Below are 24745 nucleotides of genomic sequence, written 5' to 3'. Positions count from 1 at the left end.
CATACTTTAGGTAGCTGTAGAGGAGCTTTAACCATGGTTCATCCTTCAAATAATCCCCCAACACTAAGACTACACCAACTATTGTACCATCAAAAGATGTAAATTATTGATTTCACCTATGGTTTGGAACTATTACTATTCATTGTGTCAAACTGGACAAACAACAATCAACAGGCTTGTTGAACATGTAAGCTAACTATACTGTCAAGCTGCCATAGATGGCCATACATTCAATGAAAAAAAAAAAAAAAAGGTTTACATATACTTGTACAAATATATTAGCAGGAAAATTGGAAAAATCATGGATCAATCAATCAAAACAACGAGATAAAGAAGAAATTGAAAAATTAAATCAACAACACAGATTAAAGAACGATCGAAATCAACACAGAAATTCAGCAACTAGGCATGAAACAAACATGCTAGATTACCGGGAGCGACAGAGAGTTGGATTTATACATAGAAAGAAGCTTACCGATTATGAATCTCGATTATGAATCGATTGAAATCTTCATCAACAGTCGATCGAAATCTTCATCACGTAAGAGTGAGATTCAAGCGAGATTCAAATCTTCATCACGTCTGATCGAAATCTTCATCAAGTGAGAGTGAGATTTAAGCAAGATCAAATCTTCATCACGTGAGAGTGTGATTCAATCGAGATTCAAATTTAGTCGAGCGAGAGAGATTTGGACGGTGAGATTCAAGCGAGAGAGAGAGAGAGAGATTAGGCAACAACAGGAAATGAGCTACACCACCGTCGGAGGCAAATTTGGAAAATAAGAGTGAAATGGAGAGATAGGTCTAGATGATTTTTTTTATTTTTTTTTAAGTTAAGAACACGATTGGGTTAAATGATTTTGTGATTTTTTTAATTAAAAGGTGATTTTTTGCAATGGTTAAATAATCAGTTGCAAAAAAATAGACGCAAAAAGTCATATTTCTAGTAGTGATCTGTAGGTGCTGCACTGCCAGCAGGGGCTTGCTGCTGCTGAGTCTGTTGGCTATAGTAATCGTAAATGCCTCCTTGAGCAGTCTGCTGATTAGGTGCACCAGTTGTCTGGTCCCAGCCAGTAGCATAACCACCCGATGCTGCTTGAGAAGCATAACCAGGGTATTGTGGCTAAGACATGTTGTACTGTGGGGTCGAGCTAGGATATGCTCCAGGCTGCATGTTACCACAACCAGGTTGTTGCTGCATTGGGGGACCAGGAGGAGCCCAGCTAGTCGGTCGACGTGCTTGGTAACCTTGCTGAGAATATCCTTCAGTCATTGATGGATTTCTAAGTCAATTCTACACAAAATCGTTATTTCATATGAAAAATGTAAACCTGACACAATGTATGCCAAAAAATTTAGACAGGTGGAAAAATGGAATACGCATATTTATGGACAACAGGAAATGAACATGCCTAGAAATTAACAAAAACAACACATATATGATAGAGATTAATACCACAATTGAAGAATACACAATGCATAAGCATATTTGTATATCAAGAGGAGTTTGGGCGCTTACATACCGTATTGGTCGGTTGTAGTATCGAGTTACTCCCGCAGAAGCCCATCCTCTCCCTATTTGAAGTGAATGGGTACAAAAACAAATTACAAAAACTATACAAGTTTTCACATAAAAGCACATATAACAATGCTAATATACCACCAACAGAGCCATCTACAACAGAGCCACGACAAGAGCTGCTGCCATTAACAACAGATTAACAACAGAGCCACGACAAGAGCTGCTGCCAGTAATAGCTAATCAGCTAAAACTAACTAGAAGATAGAGTTTGTTAGATTAGTTAGTTAGTTACATTAGTTAGTTAGGTAGTTACAGATATTATTAGTTTGTTAGACATTTTTTGTATAAATGTATCCATGTAATTAGATATTGATATTAATGAGAAAAACTTTCAGTAATTCTTCATGGTATCAGAGCCTCTCTAAAGCTCTCACGAGCTTGAGGTTGATTCATCCATGGCTTCCTCATCATCTTCATCCTTACCTGCTAATCTGAATCTTTTAATCTCAAATCTGCACTCTTTCATTACAGTGAAGCTTGATTCTACAAACTTCATCATCTGGCGCAGTCAGTTTCAAAATATTCTTCGTGCAACTGAGCTTTTAGATTTTGCAACAGGATCTATTCCCTGTCCTCCATTGTTGATCAAGAATTCATCTGGTACAGAGATATTGAATCCAGATCGAGCACAATGGAACCTCATTGATGCACATTTGCTTAGCTGTATTATAGCAACACTTACACCTGCAATTTTCACATCTGTACTTCATCTGCAACACAGTGCAGAGGTATGGGACACATTATGCAAAAGGTTTACTCTGCTCTCTCGATCTCATATTCATCAAATGAAGAATAGATTGAACAATCTGACTAAGGACTCTAAATCCACTGAAGATTATTTGAGTCAAATTAAAGATCTTGCTGATCAACTAGCTTTAGCTTCATCACCTGTTGATGAAGAAGATCTTGTGTTGCTTACTTTAAATGGATTACCTGATGAATTTGATGCTCTTGAAACTACCATTCGTGCACGAGTAGATGCAATTTCCATGGCTGAATTGACATCTCTACTTTGTTCTGAATCTATTCACATCGAAGCAAAACACAGAAAGAGTCAGAATCTGGACTCATCTGTTGCTTATTCTGCTACAAGAGGTTCTCCTTCTGGTTCTTCTTCATCATATGCTCGTGACAGATCAAGTCCTAATTACCGAGGCTCCTCTAGAGGTATATTCCGAGGGAGCAGATTTTCTAGAGGCAGAGGCAGATCAGGCAGACAATCATTCAATTCTGGACTCGTCTGTCAAATTTGTGGAAAGGCGAATCACATTGCCTCTGATTGTTGGCATCGATTGGATACTACTTATTCTCAGTCTTCTTCTTCTCCTCACTCACAGAATTCATCTTTCCCAAAGGCATATGTTGCCTCTGCATCACCTGAATCCTCCCCTTGGTATCTTGATTCAGGTGCTACTGATCATATCACACACGATCTCTCCAATCTCAGCATGTACCAACCATATCAAGGTACGGATCAAGTTACAATTGGCAATGGCACTTCTCTGCCTATCCAACATACAGAGAAAGGTATTTTGCCTACTCCTCATTATTCTTTTAAGCTTACCAAAGTTTTACATGCTCCTATTTCCTCAAATCTTGTTTCTGTCCATAAACTTACCAAAGACAATAATTGTACTGTCACTTTTGATGACTCTTCATTTGTGATTCAGGACAAGGCTTCGAAGGCAGTCTTGCACCAGGGCTTTAGTGCTCATGGTTTATATCACTTTCCTACTACTTCTTCTCCTCCTTCTTCATCTCATGCTTTTCATACTTCCACCACTGGAGCTGTTTCTGCTGAGGTCTGGCATAAGAGATTGGGCCATCCATCTCAGTTGAAATTTGTACATATGCAAAGTCACTTGCCTGATTTTGCTAATAAAACCTTGGCTCCTTTGTCTTCTTGTGTTCATTGTTGTGTGGCCAAGAGCCATAGACTTCCTTTTATGCTTTCTAATTCTACTGTAAACAAACCATTATCTCTCATTCATAGTGATGTGTGGGGTCCTTTTTCTTCTTTGTCTCCATATAAATACTATGTGCTTTTTGTTGATGATTTTAGCAAGTTTACATGGATTTATCCTTTGTGTTACAAGAGTGAAGTGTTTTCCAAATTTTTAGAATTTAAGGTTTTTGTTGAAACTCAATTTTCCACCAAACTGCAAGTTCTAAGAACTGATGGAGGCACTGAATTTGTTAATACTCAAATGACTCAATTTTTAAAAACTCATGGTATACTTCATCAAATGTCTTGTCCCTATACACCTCCACAAAATGGAGTTTCTGAGCGTAAACACAGGCACATCATTGAAACAACCATTGCCTTGTTACATCATTCTTCTGTACCTTTACAGTATTGGTTTGATGCAGTGTCCACAGCTACCTATCTCATTAATAGGATGCCTAGCTCTAAGCTTTCTAATAAGTCTCCTTATGAAACTCTATTTCATTCTTCTCCTGCTTATTCCTCTTTTAAGGTTTTTGGCTGTCAATGCTTTCCTTGGCTTCGGCCCTACACTTCTAACAAGCTTCAACCTAGATCTACGGTTTGTGTTTTTCTCGGTTACCATTCTTCTTTTAAAGGATACAGATGTCTTGATCTTGCTACAGGGAAAATTCATATATCTAGACATGTTTTGTTTAATGAGGATACCTTTCCTTTTACCACTGCTCAGTCTCCTTCTCAGTCTTCTTCTGTTTCAAATTTACAGTCCTTCTTTTGGTCCTCTAGTTCTCCTTTTAGGTCTGGTGATCCTCCTACTTCTCTTCCTTGTCCTACATCTCTGCCTACTACTCCCACTCCTACTACTGCTGTTACTTCTCCTCTGTCCGAGTCTCCTACAGGTTCCTCTCAGCCTATTCAGCCTTCTAATCCTGTTACTTCTCTTCTGTCCGAGTCTCCTACAGGTTCCTCTCAGCCTATTCAGCCTTCTAATCCAAATCCTTCCTCTCTTGTTCCTATTACCTCTATATTTATCGACTTACCATCTGTACCTTCTTCATCTCTTCCTCTCAGTTCTGCTGCCAATGTTCATCCTATGCTTACTCGATCCAAAACAAGTTGTCTTGTGGCCTCTTCTTCTTCTTCATTCACTGATATAGAACCTTCCACTTATCAACAAGCTCTTACTTCTCCAGTCTGGTATGCTGCAATGCTTGATGAATATCATGCTCTTCTTGATCAAGGTACTTGGTCTCTTGTGCCTCTTCCTTCAGCTAAAACAGCCATTGGCTGCAAATGGGTTTTCCGAATCAAAAGAAATTCTGATGGGACTATTGCCCGATATAAAGCCAGATTGGTGGCCAAAGGATTTTTACAACAAGAAGGTGTTGACTATACTGAAACTTTTAGTCCCGTGGCTAAACAACCTACAATCAGAATTTTGCTTTGCATTGCCTTGCATTATCAATGGCCCTTAAAACAGTTGGACATAAGCAATGCTTTTCTTCATGGTACCTTGGATGAAGAGGTTTATATGCTCCAGCCTCCTGGTTTTACTAGTGCCACTAAGCCTCATCATGTTTGTAGACTTCGGAAAGCTCTTTATGGCCTGAAGCAAGCCCCTCGAGCTTGGTATTCAACCTTCTCCAAGTTTTTGATAACTCAAGGCTTCGTTAATAGTTACTGTGACAACTCTTTATTCATCAAAAAGACCTCCACTGATATTCTCATTCTCTTGGTCTATGTTGATGACATTCTTCTTACTGGCAGTAGTTCTCTTCTTCTTCAAGACCTCATTGGTCAAATGCATGCTGCTTTTGCAATGAAGGAATTAGGCAACATTTCTTACTTTCTCGGTGTTTCCATTCAACCTGTGGGAGCTAATTATTTCTTGTCTCAGCAAAAATATGCTTCTGAAATTCTTCTCAAGGCTGGCATGACCACTTGTAAACCCTGCACCTCACCTATTTCAGTCAAGCCTGCTGTTACTCCTGTTTCTTCTCTGCCTTTTACACAGCCCCAGTTATACAGAAGTCTTGTTGGTGCCCTACAGTATTTAACCATCACCTGTCCTGATCTGTCTTTAGCAGTTAACCAAGCCTGCCAACATATGCATGCACCCACTAATGGCCATTTTGCCTTTGTTAAACGTATTCTTAGATTTGTTAAAGGTTCCCTCTCTCATGGCCTCACATTTTCTCCCAGTTCTTTTGACCTTCAAGCTTTCTCTGACTCTAATTGGGCTGGGGATCAGTTGGATAGACGGTCTACATCTGGCTACTGCATTTATCTTGGTTCTAATCTTGTTTCTTGGTCTGCTAAGAAACAGCCAACAGTCTCTCGATCCAGCACTGAGGCTGAATATAGAGCTTTGGCTCATGCTACCGCAGAGTTAAGTTGGTTACAGATGCTACTGCATGATCTAGCCCTTCCTCCTACTTCCTCTCCTATTCTTTGGTGTGATAACCTCTCCGCTATTGCTCTTGCTTCAAATCCGGTGTTTCATACTCGCTCTAAACATATTGAAGTCGATTGTCACTTTATTCGCGAGAAGGTTGCAGCCAAGAAAGTTGTTCTGAAGTATGTTCCTTCTGTGAATCAAATCGCTGATATTTTTACCAAACCTTTATCCAGTTCCAGATTTCAGTTTCTCAAGACCAAGCTGTTGGTCACTTCCTCTCCCATCAGCTTGCAGGGGCCTGCTAATATACCACCAACAGAGCCATCTACAACAGAGCCACGACAAGAGCTGCTGCCATTAACAACAGATTAACAACAGAGCCACGACAAGAGCTGCTGCCAGTAATAGCTAATCAGCTAAAACTAACTAGAAGATAGAGTTTGTTAACAGATTAACAACAGAGCCACGACAAGAGCTGCTGCCAGTAATAGCTAATCAGCTAAAACTAACTAGAAGATAGAGTTTGTTAGATTAGTTAGTTAGTTACATTAGTTAGTTAGGTAGTTACAGATATTATTAGTTTGTTAGACATTTTTTGTATAAATGTATCCATGTAATTAGATATTGATATTAATGAGAAAAACTTTCAGTAATTCTTCAAACAAACCCCCCATTGCCAAGAAGAGGCAACAGGTTCACAGTCAACTGCTATACCAAAGATATATCTAGCTGAACATCTAGTTGATGCATTGCACAATGAACAGAAGCTCAATGTAATATGTAACTAATCCAGCAAGTGAAGAGAACTACTACCCAAAATAGTTACTATTACCATGCTGTCATGTATTTATCATCATATTAAACGATATCCCATAAACCAAAAATGTCCAATTATCTATTGGTTAAAACTAACACAACGTGAAGGAGTAGCTAACCAAATAGTGTAAAAACACCTTTAAACTAAAAAAGTGAGTACATGGGAACATAAATATAAGCAGGCGCCAAACTACTTAACATATGTTCAAATGAAGAGCTTATTTATCCATCTTCGATATTTAAGGCATACCACTTTCTCAACTTCCTATCAAGTGCCCATCCACCAATTCTAAAGAGACATTTTCCAGATGATAAACAGTACAGGTCTACCACAAATGCACCATAAGAACACTTAACTTACAAGCTAGACCAAGAATAGAAAAACACCAGGAAGCTGTTGTTCCACATGTTGTTCCACATGTTGTTCTCTGGGAGCATTGACATATCTTGGAACTGGAAGTGCTATTGAATCTCCTTCACATGGTACAGAAGAAAGGGTTGGAGTGCTGCTTCTTAATCTTGGAGGACCAGAGACAATTCATGATGTTCAACCATTTTTATTCAATTTATTTGCAGATCCAGTATATGAGCCTAACGTTACATGCCCTTCATTTTTTTATTTTAAATTTTCTTTTCTTGACATGATGTGATAATAAGTTTATAACAAGCTTAGGGGTTGCGCTAAAGATTCTTGTAATTGCACTTAGAAACGCATTGGAAGCAAAGGAAATGCCTGTAAATGTCTATGTTGCAATGCAATATTGGCACCCATTTACTAAGGATACTGTTCAGCAGGCAAGTCTTAAACAATGTCATTGTCATGTAATATTTTTGTATGCTCTGTTGTCATCAACTTGTTTGTGATTCATTTTCACCTACTATGTATCCTTCTCTGAATTTTTGTTGTGTTAGCAGTTTCCATTGTATTGATCTCTGCCACATATGCTCGTTGTGCTTTGTGTGTCTAGGTCTATAAATAAGCAAAAAACTTGTTTTTATTTTTTCTCTTATTTTTGGTCTAAAAAGTTAGGTTCACTTAAGGTAAATCAAACAGAATAATTGAAAAAAATTTAGAATTTATTTTTTTACTCACCTTTTTACACCTACTAAACAGTGTGCAAGAACTCATCTGGTCAACTTCTGGAAATACTATGCTTATTATCTTTCTATTTGAATAAGTTATTCATACTTGAAAAATCTAGAAATTCCCTACATGTTGATTTGTGATTATGTATCAATTTTAAGCAGTATATAACAATCCCAATCAAACAATCAAGATAAATCGACACAACGATTTTACGTGGAAAAAATCACAATTGGACACCTCCAATTGTGATAAAAAAAAACGACGAGTAACAACCACAAAACAATCTATTAAGAAGATATAAAGGAATTACACAGGTATACTCTCAATTACCTAGCGAATCCACGCCTGAATTGAACCAAACTCTATGTTTTTCTTCCAACCCCGTCTTCACCTCGGAATTGTCTTGACGATGAGCCACTCCGAAATCCACCAAAGCTTCAAGCTCGAATTCTTCAAAATCCACCGAAGAACAAATCTCTCTTTTGTATAGAATGAACAAACAAACCTTTGATGTATTCTTCTTAACCCATGAGTTGAATACTCAATTAAACATCAAAGAAAACTAGCCAAATATTCCCAGATATAAACCTTAATATCCAAAAAGAAGATCTGGAGAAGTAAGTGAGGTTTTGGGAGAAAACCAACTACTTATAGAAATCCAAGGTAATCCTAATTTTGGAAGAAAATCAATTCCTTATAGAAATCCAAAGTAATCCTAGATTTGACCCAACAGGCGAATTTATAAATCTGTGTTCGCGCGGTCTGCTCGAGCATGGGAATTCCCGCTCGAGCGGAGGCTTCAAAATTGGAGGCTTCAAAATTGTGTGATTCATATAGGCTTCACGCTCGAGCGGAAGTTTCCACGCTCGAGCGGAGAATCACACCATCCAGTACTTTTTCAGGCGAAGCAGAGATGCTGTGAGCTTACAATCCCCGCTCGAGCGTCACTTTCCCCGCTCGAGCGGGGAGACCAAAATTGGAAAATCTGGAAAACTAGATCCTGTTACAACCTCGGTTTTGATCCATGGAAATTGACAAGGGCACGATTCAGGTTGGATTCGCATCTAATAAACTCATAGCCTCACTGAAATAAAAGTGCGAAAACAAATACAACTGAAAGGAGTTTTGTCAAACGGGGTTGCCAAGAATAAAAACCTAACAATCTCCCCCTTTGGAAATGCCGTGACAAAACGCACCTAACAAATAAAATCCTAATCACCCCAACCCATTATAGCCAACAAAAGCCAACTTCTTTCTCAATGTCATGATCTGCAAAACAGTTATTAGTGCCATAATCTCCAAAACAACTATTAGTCCCACAAGAGTATATGAAAAAGCAATAGGCATATGACACGATTATCTTGAAACATGAGATGGAAAACATGAAGAGATGAAAACTAAGACTCAGGAAAAATAACTCTCAAACAACAAAAGCAAGATCATAAACCACACAAGCAATGATATGACGATGTAAATACCAGGAACATGCAAGAAGGAAATAATTAGCAAACAGTGCATAGAAACATCCAAAACAACTATAGCCAATCTCCCTTACCAAACAAATCAAAGTGTACATGCTAAACAACTCTTGCAATGAAAAACCAAACTCCCTTACCAACCCAAGTCAAGATGAACCAAACTCCCCCTCACTAAAATCAACCACAAACACTAGAAACAGTGAACAAGAAGAAAAAGACAAAAAAAAATATGGTGGAGCAAGTAAGAAATCTCAGATTTGTACCTTAGAATACACGAGATTATCCAAGAAACACAATTACTTGAAAACACAATGTGCACAGTCTATAGAAGAGTCCTCATGAAAGAAAGTGATGCATTATGTGAAAAGCATAGATCCCATGAGAAAAGTGTGTGTGTGACTCTTGGAGTTCGACAAACACTAGATTCAATCCTAGTAGTGATCTGCAAGTTGGACCTCTGACAAGAGAATCTAAGCACAACTATGGAAAGTCAAACCACTAGGAATCAAGGGGTATTTGGTGAGTAAAGGCGGAGGCTCCCCCTCAATCAATGAATCCTTTACAAGAACTCAAGGAAAGGGAGAACAAAAAATTCAACATGAGGATGTACTTCCCAAACTTCCTAGAGTTGGTCAGGTAAAAGAAAAGAAGGTACACCCTGTTTTTATTTGTCATCATTGTGGTATGCATGGTCATATTCGCCCTTATTATTATAAGTTGCATGGGAGAATGTATTTGCCTAGACCCAAAAATAGGATGTTGGAAACCAAGTTGAGACGGGTTCCCATTGAAAGCAAAGGGAACCACAACGTCAAGACACCACCCAAAAACCGCAATGCTCACAACTTTGTTTATACTAAAGCGGTTTGGGTAAGAAAACTTGACTTGTGTTAATTTGTTTATTTGTTTTAATTTTTGGGTTTATGTGTGCTTGTTCGTTTTCTGACATGTTTTGTTTTAAAAAAAAATTGAAAAATCTAGAAATTCCCTAGATGTTGATTTGTGATTGAAAGGGAGATTTATGATCTGGTTTGGGCCGTGATAATGGCCAGACAGATTTGGGCCGGACAGATTTGGCCGAACAAGGTTGGGTCGTGGTAACACGGCCCCATCTTTAGAGGTTTTGCTCGGATAAGGGAAGGCGTGGTTGGACCGGTCTGTTTGGCTTCACGATTTAGAAGCCGGTCAAGCAGGATGTCCGGCGCCAGGCGACGTGTGGTTGTTCCACGGTCCAAGAGTTAGCTCGGCAGGAAGGCCGATGGTAAACCAGCGTGAGCTATCCCGAGCTCGGCAATGCCGGAATGCAACCGAGCTCGGTCGAAACGGAGCGCGGCGAGCGGAGCACTTTGGCCAACTGCACAACACGGCCGTTGGCAATCGAGATATTGCAGCCTGACTACCGAGCTCCCAGAAGAGTGGACTGGCATTCGGGTTAGGTGATGTTCAGCAAGATTTGTGCTGACAGATGGGATAACAGTACCACGTGTTAAGAGATCACTGGGAGTAGATTTGGGGCGCAGAAGGTATATAATCATGTCTGCGCCCCCCATGCTTGGAGATGACACAATTTGGTGAGAAAAACACTAAACACAACTCAGTCCTCTCTCTCTCTCTCTATCCCTGTGTGTGTGTCTAACTTGATCATCGGAGGGATTTTCCGGCCACACACCGCCGGGTAGCTCACCGCCGTTGTGCTCGCAAGTCGATCGGACAGGCAGGAGCTTGGAATAAAGGAGTGCAGGCTTGCCTGAATATTTGCTCCCCGCACAGTGATTATATATCAATTTTAAGCAGTATATAACAATCCCAATCAAACAATCAAAACAAATCGACACAACGATTTTACATGGAAAAACCATAATTGGACACCTCCAATTGTGATAAAAAAGAACACAGGCAACAGCCACAAAACAATCCACTAAGAAAATATAAAGGAATTACACAGGTATACTCTCAATTACCTAGCGAATCCACGCCTGAATTGAACCAACCTCTATGTGTCTCTTCCAACCCCGTCTTCACCTCGGAATTGTCTTGATAATGAGCCACTCCGGAATCCACCAAAGCTTCAGGCTCGAATTCTTCAGAATCCAACGAAGAACAACTCTCTCTTTTGTATAGAATGAACAAACAAACCTTTGATGTATTCTTCTTAACCCATGAGTTGAATACTCAATTAGACATCAAAGAAAACTAGCAAAATATTCCCAGATATAAACCTTAATATCCAAAAAGAAGATCTGGAGAAGTGAGGTTTTGGGAGAAAACCAACTACTTATAGAAATCCAAGGTAATCCTAGTTTTGGAAGAAAACCAATTCCTTATAGAAATCCAAAGTAATCCTAGATTTGACCCAACACGCGAATTTATAGAATCTGTGTTCGCGCGGTCCGCTCGAGCGTGGGAATTCCCGCTCAAGCAGAGGCTTCAAAATTGTGTGATTCGTATAGGCTTCACGCTCGAGCGGAAGTTTCCACGCTCGAGCGTCGAATCACACCATCCAGTACTTTTTTCAAGCGAAGCAGAGATGCTGTGAGCTTGCAATCCCCGCTCGAGCGTCACTTTCCCTGCTCGAGCGGGGAGACCAAAATTGGAAAATCTAGAAAACTAGATCCTGTTACAACCTCGGCTTTGATCCATGGAAATTGACAAAGGCACGATTCGGATTGGATTCGCATCTAATAAACTCATAGCCTCACTGAAATAAAAGTGCAAAACCAAATACCACTGAAAGGAGTTTTGTCAAACGGGGTTGTCAAAAATAAAAACCTAACAATACTATAGTAATGTGGCAAAAGCTTGCATCCCTATTCACTAATGGACTGGTGACGTATCGAGATCCGTTGTTTGCTAATTGTTTTGAGCCTAGACTCTCTCCTGAGACTTAAAATTCTTGGGCCTTTATTCCTTTATTCCTTTGAATCAAGGTTGATATTTTTTGGGGTGCACGTAAGATTTTCAAGCTTGTGCATTATGGGAATTGGGGTGTTGGCAGACTGAGAATTTTGTTAAACAATTTAGCAAATTTTTGCCAATTACTAATAATTTGGAACCCCTAGCTTGAATTCCAAACTAAAAAATATGCTCTAATTGGAATTGAAGATCAAAACAATCAGTTACAGAGAGACGAATAAAGAACTAAGAAAAACTCAATTGTTTTATGCGCTAGAAACCCAAATATGGATTTTGGAAAATCTCCTCATCAAAATATTATATCGATATGTTTATCATGTTGTTATTTCTCCAAGAGGCTCTATTCTCCAATGTTGATCAATGGCTTTTGCTTTACGTGTACCAGAAAAGTATCCATTATGAAGAGAAATCAAACCAAGCCTAATACAAACAGCAGATAATATATTTGTGAGAAATTAAGTCACACCATACACTTGATCACACAAGTGTGATCAACCTTACAACTACTCCCTGACAACATTCCTTGTCACATATTCAATATATTCAAGTCAAAATGGTGACATTTCTCCTTTATCCACATCCGATTTAGAGGGACAGGATTACAAAGCTTATTGTGCTGCCACTTTATCCACAATTTTCAATCTCCACTACTGGATCAAGCATTCGTGTTCTGCAAACCATCTTTAGGTAAAATTTTGTTTCATTGTCTGAACTTCTATTTTTTGCTAGCATGCAAGTGTTATTTTTTGTCCGGCACATAGTATATCTAATTCTGAGTTATATGTCAGGGAAGATGCATATTTGTCAAGAATGCCTATTTCAATTATACAGTCCTGGTGTCAACGAGAAGGTTATATCAAGTCTATGGCTGACTTGATTGAAAAGGAGTTAGAGAGTTTCTCTACGCCTAAGGAGGTGGGTTTCATTATTGCCTTGACTCATTTGACATCATTTCTTGATGCTTTGTTGTTGGTTGAATTGTTGCTGCTGCTAGTATGCATGGCTTAGTTTTCTTATGGTATTCCAGGTCATGATATTCATCAGTGCTCATGGGGTTCCAGTCAGTTATGTTGAGGATGCGGGAGACCCATACAGAGATCAGATGGAGGAGTGCATTCACTTGATAATGCAAGGGTTGAAATCAAGACGTATCAACAATGATCATACTCTTGCTTACCAGGTTGGTTCTTGGATATAAGCTATTAGTTTCTGGTTGTTTCCAAGCTTTGCATGGTTAATAACTCCCTGTATCAATAATCATAATTTCCACAAAACAATCCCCTGTGGGTACTTGACATGTTTGGTTTTTCACATTTTTTATTTGTTTTTTCCTCCATGTATGATAGAGTCACGTTGGGCCTGTACAATGGTTGAAGCCCTACACTGATGAAGTACTTGTTGAGCGTGGCAAAAAAGGTGTGAAGAGTCTTTTGGCTGTTCCTGTAAGGTATGGCGTAAACGATTAAGTTGCATTCATGGGTTTTTCTCTCACTATTGACATATTTCTTGAAAATACAATATCACCTTTACCATGATTTGGGCTTGACTTTTACAAATGCATTTTGAAGAATGCACCACTTAGAGCTCTAATTCTGTTGTTTTAAATTTGTTGAGCTCCATAGTTTCCTTGTGTTATTCTTTCTTGTCTGGTCCTTAACCTAATCGTGGGCCATCCTTCTCGTTTAACCATCTTAGATGAAGTTTATAGGCTTTACCTTTTAGATGCTTTACATTGGTACAAGTTACTTGTTACTTTTAGAATAGTGCAATGGATCAGATGCATAGGTTGAATGCCTCGCTTTATGTCTGGTTACCTGTGATTAGGTATATTTTTTGAAAGTTTCGAGGACTTTACAACATGCAACCTGAATTTGTTTGCCCAATACCATCTATGGATTTGATGTCGTGGCTATTAGGGAATATACACTGCAAGGACCTTAACCTGATATCTCTTACTAATATTACTGCTCCCACAATGATGATGGTAACAACTAAAGTTTTACCCTATTCATTAAATAACTGAAAAATGACTTGGCCTGGTAAGTGAATGAAGGTGGTCGCCTGGGGATTGGTGTTGACTCATTTTTCTGATTTATTTTTGTCATTCTTGAAACAGGACAGGAATTTTTTTGTTGATTTTTTTGTTACTCTAATATGATTTTACCTAATAAAAGGGGATAATAGGGAAAAACATTAAACTCGTAGATTTTGTGCTCCTGAAATCGCAGCTTTGTGGGTGAGCACATAAAGACTCTTGAAGAGATTGATATGGAGTGCAAGCACTTGGCTCTTGAATCTGGCATTGAAAATTGGGGCCGTGTTTGTGCCCTAGGTTGCACCTCTTCCTTCATTACAGATATGGCCGATGTAGTTATTGAAGTCCTACCTTCAGCCACAGCCATGACAACCTCAAGTACTAATTCTGAAGAAAGTGACTATGATCCAGTTGGTTATGCTATCAAAATGTTTTTTGGTTCAATCTTGGCATTTGTTTTGCTTTTATCACCAAAAATGATCATGGCATTTAGGAATCATGTCCTTTAAAGGTTATTAAGATATTGAAAGCATTGCTAACATACAAAGCTATAGTTACAGAGAATAATAGTTGAAAGTCAAGGCATGGTAGCGGAGTCGCCGGAACTTCCTCCAAGGCTTCTCTTGGGATTTTTCCATTTCCATTTTTTGTTCTTTTGTTTATCTTGGTTTCATTTTCTTTTCCAGGGAAAAGAAAATCTTAATGAGATATTTGAGATTTTGAGATGTTATTTTTGTAAGTAGAGAATACTCTGATCAGTAAAAGTTGCACTTCATGCTCATTTGGCCTTTGTATTTTGAAAGTATGCAAATCTTCGAGAAGTTGAATTGCAAGTCCATATAATGTAATGAAACAAATTCGATGAAGTAACCATTAATACCCATGTTAAGTGATTTGTTTTTTTTTTTTTGATCAACAAAAGCCCACTTTATTGATGAAGAAAGACTAACAAACACAACTTACATCAACAAAGGGAGAAGAGCAAGATGCACAATACCCTACATTGGTGAGGGACCAATAAGGGAAACAAAGAGAAAGATAAAAGAAAGAGTAAAAGACAGAGTAGGATAGGGAGATCCTGGGGAGCTACACCCAGTTGAGACTCCAGATACACCTACAACCAACCCCTACAGCCAGTCCAGCAGCAGCATCGAAGGCACAAACCAGCAGCCTACCAGCAACAAATCTTCTAGCTAGGAACCAGACCACACACAGCAGAATAGTGCACCAACCTGCAGGTGGGAGGCACAGACCACCAACCAGACAGAGAGCTTAAGCATTTTAATGTCATTTGTACAAAGTTTTCGGGAGCTTTATTGGTGATTTCCCATAGCTCCTGTGAATGAGAGTGACTGTGAAGTACAATAAGAAAGGGTGCGAGCCTTTAGGAATAAATAGAATTTTCTGAAAGTACAACTTAACATACAGCCCTGCTATCTGAACAGACCTCCAAATAATATCACTGAATAGAGAATTAATAACACAAACCGCACCGCATGGCGTAAAAGTAATACAATGGATCAAATCAAATATGAATTAATAAATAACATATATATATATAGAGAGAGAGAGAGAGAGCGAGCGATACGAAAATAGCAATGAGCTTAGCAGGAAACAAGAGAAATGTTGGGAGGCCAAAACTTGAGATTATTGCTGCAAATAAACTTTGCTCCTTCCTGTAAGTTCTACAAATTTTCTGCAGAAACAAATAAAATGTAGAATGTACTGTGTGGTCATTGACTAAAAAACTGATAGGAAGAAAGAAATTTTCAGCTGCTCAACTATTAGAATACCTAATCCACATTTTCTTGAATCAGTTAGACATGGTAGCCAGTAATTTTAATCCCTCTTCCTATAATCTCACCAGTACAAAACCAGGCAAAGCAATCTAACCTAAAAACAGCAGCGATACCATTATCCTCGATCTTCATCTCATGCCTGTTATTCAACTGTTGTTTGACATAATCAAGTTCCCTCCAGAATGATTCATAACGACCGGGAATGCTGTCCTCAAGAAGCAATCAAAAGCACAGGCTGTTTTACTCATTGCACTTGGCATGATAAGATAAAATAGTAAACTACAATACTAATTTTCTTTCCCAATAGTCTTAGGAAGATGATCATTTTGTTCACTAGAGTAGAAAGATCATTTCATACGAAACAATAATTTATGAATTTGTTGAAAAAAGGTACAGTTTAACAAAATAGTGCATAAGAAGGCAGGGTTCATCATTAAATGTAGTCATGCCTTGTTGAACCTAAAAGTTGGAGTCATATAAGAGGAAAAGTAGCTACAAGAGAGAAGAAATTAAGAATATTTACATATTTTTGAATATTGAAGTAGAACACAGAGGATACATTGAAAACCATTAAACCATTAATACATTGAACACTCCAAACTACAAGGAAATTTTCAACTTTGGTCCTATACCTCTCATGACGAGTAAAGTCGCCTTGCCTCAAGGGTGCCTCGATGTGCCTAGGCACGCCTTGATAACACGACTTGAACTTACAGTCACTTGTATTCAGAATTAACATATAATATGGAAGTTGTTGGGCAAGCAAGGGAGTTAGTTGGACTCAAAGGACAAGTCAACCTAAGCCTGATCTACAGACTATGCAGCCCAATATGTTTCTTAGGTTTGGTCCCAGTTTTTTCTGTTCCACAATGCATAACCCAACCCTAACTAAATTGTTACAGTTGAGTAATATTTGCTTGAATGTAGAGCATCATTGATAAAACAACTCCCTTAACAATTGAAATTGCCAAAACCCATGAGCAAAACAAGTTGTTCTATTAAAATGTTAGCCTTGGTTCAGATCCAACACAATCTTCAGGCCTATAAAACAAGACTCAACCAAAGTAGCTGAAGCTTTGGCAACTTAGCCAATATAAAATTTTAGGATAAACAAGATGAGATTTAGCTAGGCAATGCAACATAATTTGCTTCCATGAACCTATATGGGTTAATGAGATATTGCAACTGTCGAACTAAGATTCCTCCTTTCTAAATCCAGCCCCAAAAATGACACAACAAAACATCTTAAAGGAATCTCATCAATAAACATGATTAATTCAAAACATATATTGTAGATATATGGAGAAAATTAAAGTTTAAGTAGGAGTAAATGTACAACCTGGCAAGTCGAGTGTAAAACACTTGATTTGCCAAATGCTGGCATTTCTCCACCATAGGTGGCTCCTGGATGTATTGTTTGTTCTACTCCATCAGCTGCTTGTAGTAGGAACATCTTTGCTTGGAAACAAGCTTTGAAGCCTCAGCTACCTTTGATTGCAATAGATGCAAGTTTGATGCCATAATGCAAGACTTCAATTCCCTACTCTTTTTTCATTACATATGTCATCCCACAAACTTTAACAATAAACATGAAGCGATAAAAGAATGAAACTCCAATTATGACATTTAGGTAGTGTTCGGTTCACTAGAATGAAACGGAATGGAATGGTCATTCCATCAAAATATTCATTCCCAAGTTTGGTTGACTGAAAAAATAATGACAAAATGCATTACAAATGGGATCATCATTCGTGATTTGAAGGGAATGGTCATTCTATTCCATTCCAACTCATTCCACTTAACCAAATAAAGCATTAGGAGCCAGAATAAACCATTTGACCCCTCATTGCGTTTACATTTTGGAATGGTTATTGAAATTCAGTGCACAATCCATTTTGTAGGTTGCTTTGAAATGGGATCTAATTACAGAATTTTGGTCCTTCATAGCATACCCAACAAATTTCAACCACCAAACAACTATTTGTGAACTTCAACTCTTCAGCAACTATGAACAACATCATTCAATTTCAACCATAAATGATAGTGAATTCAAAGATCAATTGCTCTTCTAACACAATCAATACGATAAAATTCTTGCAGAACCAACAAAGATGCACACAAAAATTAAACATACAGAGACCACAAATGAAATGCTTACACACTATGCATAAATATAGAAGTGTATACGTATATACAAAATCATCGATTAATATATGGCAGAATCATAGAGATAGGGCTGCAAATGAAGCGAGTTGTTCATGAACAAGCTTGGCTCGGCTCGTTAGGGGCTCAGTTCATTTAGTAAACGAGCCGAGCTCAAGTTCGTATAAGCTCGACTCGTCAAACTCGGCTCGTTTATCTTTATTTAAATTATATAATAAATATATTAAATAATATATGAATATGTATAAATGTAGTATTAATATATTAAATAATATAAATAATATTTTTTATCTAAATAATATTTAAAAAAATTATCGAGCCGTGTCGAGTCGAGCTCGAGTTTCATTAATATTAACGAGCCGAGATGAGCTCAAGCTCAGTTCTTTATCGAGCCGAGCTCGAGCTCAATAAATGAGCTCGATAAGTAAACGAGCCGAGCTTGAGCTCAGCAAAACTCAACTCGGCTCGGTTTGTTTGCAGCCCTACATAGAGATGAGTTTCAATTCAAACCTTTGCTCTTTATTATATCTCTATTCGTGACTTATGAGAGAGAGATGGCAAGAGAGTAGGGTTTCGCAAGCTTTATACTTTTGCTCTGGGGTTTGGTTATCCCTCCAATCGCTCTCTCTCCGGTTTCAACAATTATCATTATAACAAAATTCTCCAATTTTCTAATATATTTCCAAATTTTTCTTTACATTTTTTTTAAGCATAAGAATGAATCTAATTTGTGTAAAGATTTATTAATTTTTTTTTTATAATTTTAAATATTAATATTAATTTTACACATTTTTTGATTTTTGGATAATTCTTGTAAATGAGAGCTTATAATTTTATTTTATTTTACACATTTTTATTGTCATATTTTTTTTCCCTAAAATAAATGCAAACATCTTTTTTTTTCAATAAATTATTCTTATTTTTAATAATTTATTAATCTCCATGTGTGATTATGTTTAATGAACTTAGTGTTTTTTTTTTTTTAACCTGAAATAGCGTTAGTATGTTAGTATAGTTATATTACAACTGAAGGGCCGCCATTGCTCCATCAACTCGAACCCTTGACCTCCCACTCACTACACCCTAAGGTGTGGCTACTAGACCATTGGCCACATCCCAATGTCTAACTTAGTTCAATTGACTATTTTTGTACATTCTCAAATAAGAGCCCAAGTAGTAAATGTTTTTGCCAAAGTTAAAATTAATTATTTCTGTTCTATTGCGGATTTAATTATTTTTCATAATGTAGTTATTTATTTTTATTGGACTTTTATTGAATCTAAGATTGGTTTGGCTAATGTTTTTAGCTATCTTGTACCATTTTATTCAATCAGTAATGAACTTACTTACCTTGTTTGTAGATCAGTTATACAGCTAAACCTTGTTTTATTACTTTGGTGGTTGCTACCAAGCTGATTTGTTTATGCCCATTAAAGAACCTTGAGATGTTAATCCATGAAAAATGATTCCAAAAATTCAAAATAGCTCATATATGATGTAACACCCCACCAATATCATTTACATAGAATAGTTAAAAGTACAGTATTCACATACACACAACACAATTCCATTCAAACATTTCTTTCTCATTGAACTATAGATTTTTGTTTACAAAACAATTACAAACTACATATCTCTGTTCAGTGAGCTAGAGGAGCTTTCAAAACAATTACATTACCATGCTAGTTTGCTAATTACATTGAGACATTTCAAACAAAATTACAAAACTTAAAAGAAAATAAAAAATAAAAAGAAAAAAGAAAAAGAGTTCCATAGTTTCATTACAACCTCAAGTTCACAAAAGGTTATATTTTAAACAAAAGAAAAGAAAGTTAGTTCCTTCTTCATCTTCATTGACAGTTTTGGGGCTCTTCATTTCCTGAAATGTTAGTAAAACAGGAATGAACAATTTTGCCCAGTAGAGAATAACTTTAACTAAGTATATAAACATTTGATTTAAATATGCATGACCTTTATATATGCCCAAAAGTATATGTTCATTTTTAAAAAATATTTATTACACATCACACAATTCGCATTCAACCTCCACATTTTTCCATCCTCACACGGATGGCTTGTGGACGCCTCAAACCTTTCCACTTTTGTCATCCTCACACAAACTGGTCAGTGGACACCTCACAACATCCCCACATTCGCTGCCCTCAAGCAGACCGGGCAAGTAGGCACCTCAAACATAACCCCACATTTGTCGTCATCACACGAACCGGGCAAGTGGGCACCTTAAACATATTCCATAACATTTGCATTTTTCACACAATATCAACAATCACAAGGATTCTCCAATTTTACTTATCAATTATCCACTTCATCAAGTTCATGAACAATCCCCTTAGGGTTCATATGCAAATTTGGGGCTTTTTCATACCAATGTTTAATTTCTTTGATTCAAGTATGTTTACTCACCATTTCATAGTTGATTTCATAATCCACAATCAATTTCACAAAAGCACTTCATCACACAAAACCTCTATATATATATACACATCATTCATTTTGCTAGTTCCATACATCTTAAGATTCATACCTATTTAGACCAAAATGTGAATATACAAGAGTAAAGATATTCCTACCTCAAAGTTGTACAATGGAAGATGAAGGCCCACCCAATGAGCTTCCGAAACACCACGATCTATTCGGCTCAAAATGTAGCTCTTGATGAGGAGAACAACTTTAATGAAAGCCCAAGGATTGATTCTTGCTCTATCTAGATGAAATCTAGAGTTTCCTAACTAGGGTTTTGGAAAGATAGCTGTTAAAGAGAGAAGGAGAGTGAAAGAAATGATTTGGGAAAGTGTTTGGATCGCAAAATAACTCTGTTGTCCCGACCAGACTGCTCGAACGAACTTTCCTTCACTCGAGCAAAGTGCCAAAATATAAAGGGACCGCTCGAGCGGTAAACACAAGGTCTCAGAAGTTTTGTAGAGCTATAGTGAAAATACTGGAAGCTCGTATTCTTCGCTCAAGCTACCATTCCTTCGCTCGAGTAGTATCGCATGCAAACCTGCGAGATATTGGGAGCTACAAATCTCTGCTCGAGCAGTCACCAGCCTACCCCCCTTAAGGAATTTTGTCCCCGAAATTTGCCCAGTTACTACCAAAACAATTCTAACAATTCCTAAGAAGATGGATATTACTATAACAATAATCTCAACCATCACTACTTCTCAAATCAAAGCTAATTTCAAACACGTACATGGAAATTTAGAGTTCTTTTATTTACATCCCTTTACAACCTCTCACACAATGATTTAAAATTTATAAACAACAAGTTTACTTATCAATAAATAAGTCTGCATATTTCTCACGAACTTCAGCTTCTCGTTCCCAAGTGGCCTCTTCCACTCTGTGGTGGTGCCACAATACTTTCACTAAAGGAATTACTTTGCCTCTCAAAACTTGTTCCGGGTGTCCAAAATTTCCATCGGTCTTTCTTCATAAGAAGCATGCTCATCCACCTCCATATATGTCCAATTCAAAACATGGGAAGGGTCAGGTTCATACTTGTGAAGCATGGAGACACAAAACACATCGTGCACTCCGGATAATTGTGGGGGCAATGCAAGGCGATAAGTTACTTCTCCCACCTACTCTATAATATCAAAGGGGCCAATGAACCTTGGTGACTACTTACCACTCTGCCCAAATCTCATTAAACCCTTTCTAGGTGATATCTTCAAGAATATGTGATCGCCTACATCAAAAGAGAGGGGTCTTTTTCTCCTGTCGGCATAGCTCTTTTGTCGACTTTGAGCCGTAACTAACAGTTTCCGAATAAGAGCTATTTTCTCTGTGGTCTCACGAACTAATTCTGGTCCAAGCATAGGTGAATCTCCCACCTCGGTCCAACACACTAGTGACCTACATGGTCGCCCATACAAAGCTCAAAAGGAGCCATCTTAATACTAGCTTGATAACTATTATTGTAAGCAAATTTCGCTAAAGATAGGTGTCTCTCCCAAGAACCTTTAAAATCTGGCACACAAGCCCTCAACACATCTTCTAAGATTTCGATAGTGCGCTCGGACTATCCATCGGTTTTTGGGTGGTAAGCAGTGCTGAAAGTTAACTGTGTGCCCATAATGGTTTGTAGGCTTTGCCACAAACATGCAGTGAAACGAGGGTCTTGATCTGAGACGATACTCACTGGAACCCCATGAAGCCGAACAATCTCTTTAACATAGAGTTCTGCCAAATAATCAACTGAGCCCCCTATACACATAGCAAGAAAATGAGCCGACTTAGTTAATCGATCCACTACCACCCAAACTGCGTCATTACCTCTTTGTGTTCTAGAGAGGCCCAAAACAAAATCCATGGTAATATGCCCCCACTTCCATTCGGCTATGGGTAAGGGTTGCAATTACCCGACTAGTCGTTGGTGTTCTGCCTTGACTTGCTGACAAGTTAGACATCTGGATACAAAAGATGCCACCTCCCACTTCATACCCCTTTACCAAAATTATCGGCTAAGATCATGGTACATTTTTGTACCCCCTGGATGCACTACAAGACTAGAGTGGTGGAATTCTTGAAGTACTTCTTCTCTACATGACTCAGGTACAAAAAGACGGTCTAGATACAGAACATTTGATTCAGAATCTATCCTCAAACCCTTTTCCTCTTCCCCCTATGCAATCTTTTCCTTGACTGCTTCAACTTCCAAGTCATCCCGTTGTTCCTCTGTAACTCGAGTTACAAGTGTTACTTCTACAAGGATGGAAAACAAAATGGCATGTTCGGAAGATTCACCAAGATGCAAATTAAATTCACCCAAATCACCCAACATTTCCTATTCCCTAATTGCAAGATTGGCAAGGGTACTCACGGATTTTCTATTCAAGGCATCGGCCACCACATTGGCTTTTCCGGGATGGTAGTGTAATTCAAAATCATAATCTTCCAAAAGTTTCATCCACCTTCTTTGACGTAAATTCAAATCCTTTTGGGAAAATAAATATTTAAGGCTTTTATGATCTGAAAGCACCTCAAATTTCTCCCCATACAAGAAATGTCTCCACAATTTTAGAGCAAAAATAACTACAGCTAGCTCTAAATCATGGATTGGTTAATTCCTCTCGTGGGTTTTCAATTGACGTGAACCTTATGCCACTACCGTTCCTTTTTGCATCAAAACACATCCTAAACCTTCCTTGGAGTGTCACGACCCGAACCCGCCCCTGTAAGTTAGAGTCATGACCGGCCAGTAATCTGAGATTACCAATGGCCTCAAAGACATAATTTTAAAAATATTTAAATAATAACAAAGCCTAAAGCGAAAGCAGAACAGTTAATATTGTCCATTGAGCTTTGCATACATGATGAACGGAAATATTTAAGACATTTACTATACATATATACATATACAAGACATATCTTATACAACTCACAGACATATACAAATTAGACTTAACAAAAATACAAAGTTTTTAACAAAACAAAACTATAGCCTCGACATGGAGGCACATCTTGAGTGGCTTGACAAAAGGGCAGACTCCGAGGTAAATTGTAACATTGATCTTCCAGTTGCTCACCTATGTATATATATATATAAGGAAGAGGGGTGAGCTAAAGCCCAATGAGTAACATTAAGGTAAAGGGTTAGTGAACGAATTCCAAGCATATCATATACGTAAAACAGATCATAACAAATTAGTCTCATTTTTTAACATAATAATAGTACATCCAACCGAACACAACATATCATCTTTCGACTAGAGTAATTGTAGCGATCCCAGTTTTGCCACTTCGCTGAGTATGTCAGGGATCAAGCTGCCCGATTAGCTGGCGGGGGTCCAGGGCGTAGCGCCCCTTGGCGGGTCCAAGGGCAGTGCTTTGGCGGGAATCAAGCTACCCTGTCAGCTCGCGGGGTTCTAGGAGGCAGCGCCCTAATGGGGTTGAGGGGCAGTGCCCCCGAAGCAAAAATGCAAAATGCATTCGAAGTTGCTTGTCCGCTCAAGCGGCCGTTTTGGCGCTCGAGCAAAGAATATTTGGTTTCAGAAGTTTGACCTGTCTGCAAAAGTATTAGGAAAGTGTATTTGACGCTCGAGCAGGGCTTTCTACGCCCGAGCGGACCATGTTATATCAATTCGTGAATCTGATATTTCAAATCACTTATGTATATCTCTCTCTCTCTAAAAACCCTTTGCTCTCCCTTCTCTCTACATTTTCCTACGCCAAATTGGATCAAAACCTTGATTTCTCAAGATCCATTAGAGTTCTGCCATAAGTTCTTCATCAAAGTTGGTTAACTTCTCGAGGGTTTCATTGTATGCGGTGAAGATCGAGTTTCGACACCGTTGATTTTGGGGGTTTCATCTCATTTCTTCTTCAAAACTTGAGGTAGGGATTTTCTTAGAGTTATATATATATTTTTGCAAGATCTATATGATTTTCGAAATCATCTTTCGATAGCTTTGAAAACTGATTATTGATTCAAGAAGTTGGGCGATTTTGAAAGTGGGTTTGTCTCTTATTCTTTTAAAATGATCTTATGGGTTTTGATCTTCGT

At 38.1% G+C, this 24745-nt stretch overlaps 1 protein-coding gene across 1 annotated transcript; it reads left to right on the top strand.

The window, feature by feature from the left end:
• Window positions 1–6599: 6599 nt before the first annotated feature.
• LOC114321321 (ferrochelatase-2, chloroplastic-like) lies at window positions 6600–15033 on the top strand. Its single transcript, XM_082891882.1, has 7 exons — window positions 6600–7540; window positions 9690–9693; window positions 12811–12906; window positions 13008–13134; window positions 13247–13399; window positions 13566–13666; window positions 14448–15033. Exons 1-7 carry the CDS (start codon window positions 7471–7473, stop codon window positions 14761–14763), a joined length of 867 nt encoding a protein of 288 aa, XP_082748008.1. The 5' UTR covers window positions 6600–7470; the 3' UTR covers window positions 14764–15033.
• Window positions 15034–24745: the final 9712 nt, after the last annotated feature.

The sequence above is a fragment of the Camellia sinensis genome, chromosome 10 (genome assembly GCF_055761805.1).
Source record: "Camellia sinensis isolate YWXY chromosome 10, ASM5576180v1, whole genome shotgun sequence".
NCBI classification, from domain to species: Eukaryota; Viridiplantae; Streptophyta; class Magnoliopsida; order Ericales; family Theaceae; genus Camellia; species Camellia sinensis.
Note: the sequence above shows the minus strand (reverse complement) of the source record. Positions and strands in the feature narration are given on the sequence as shown.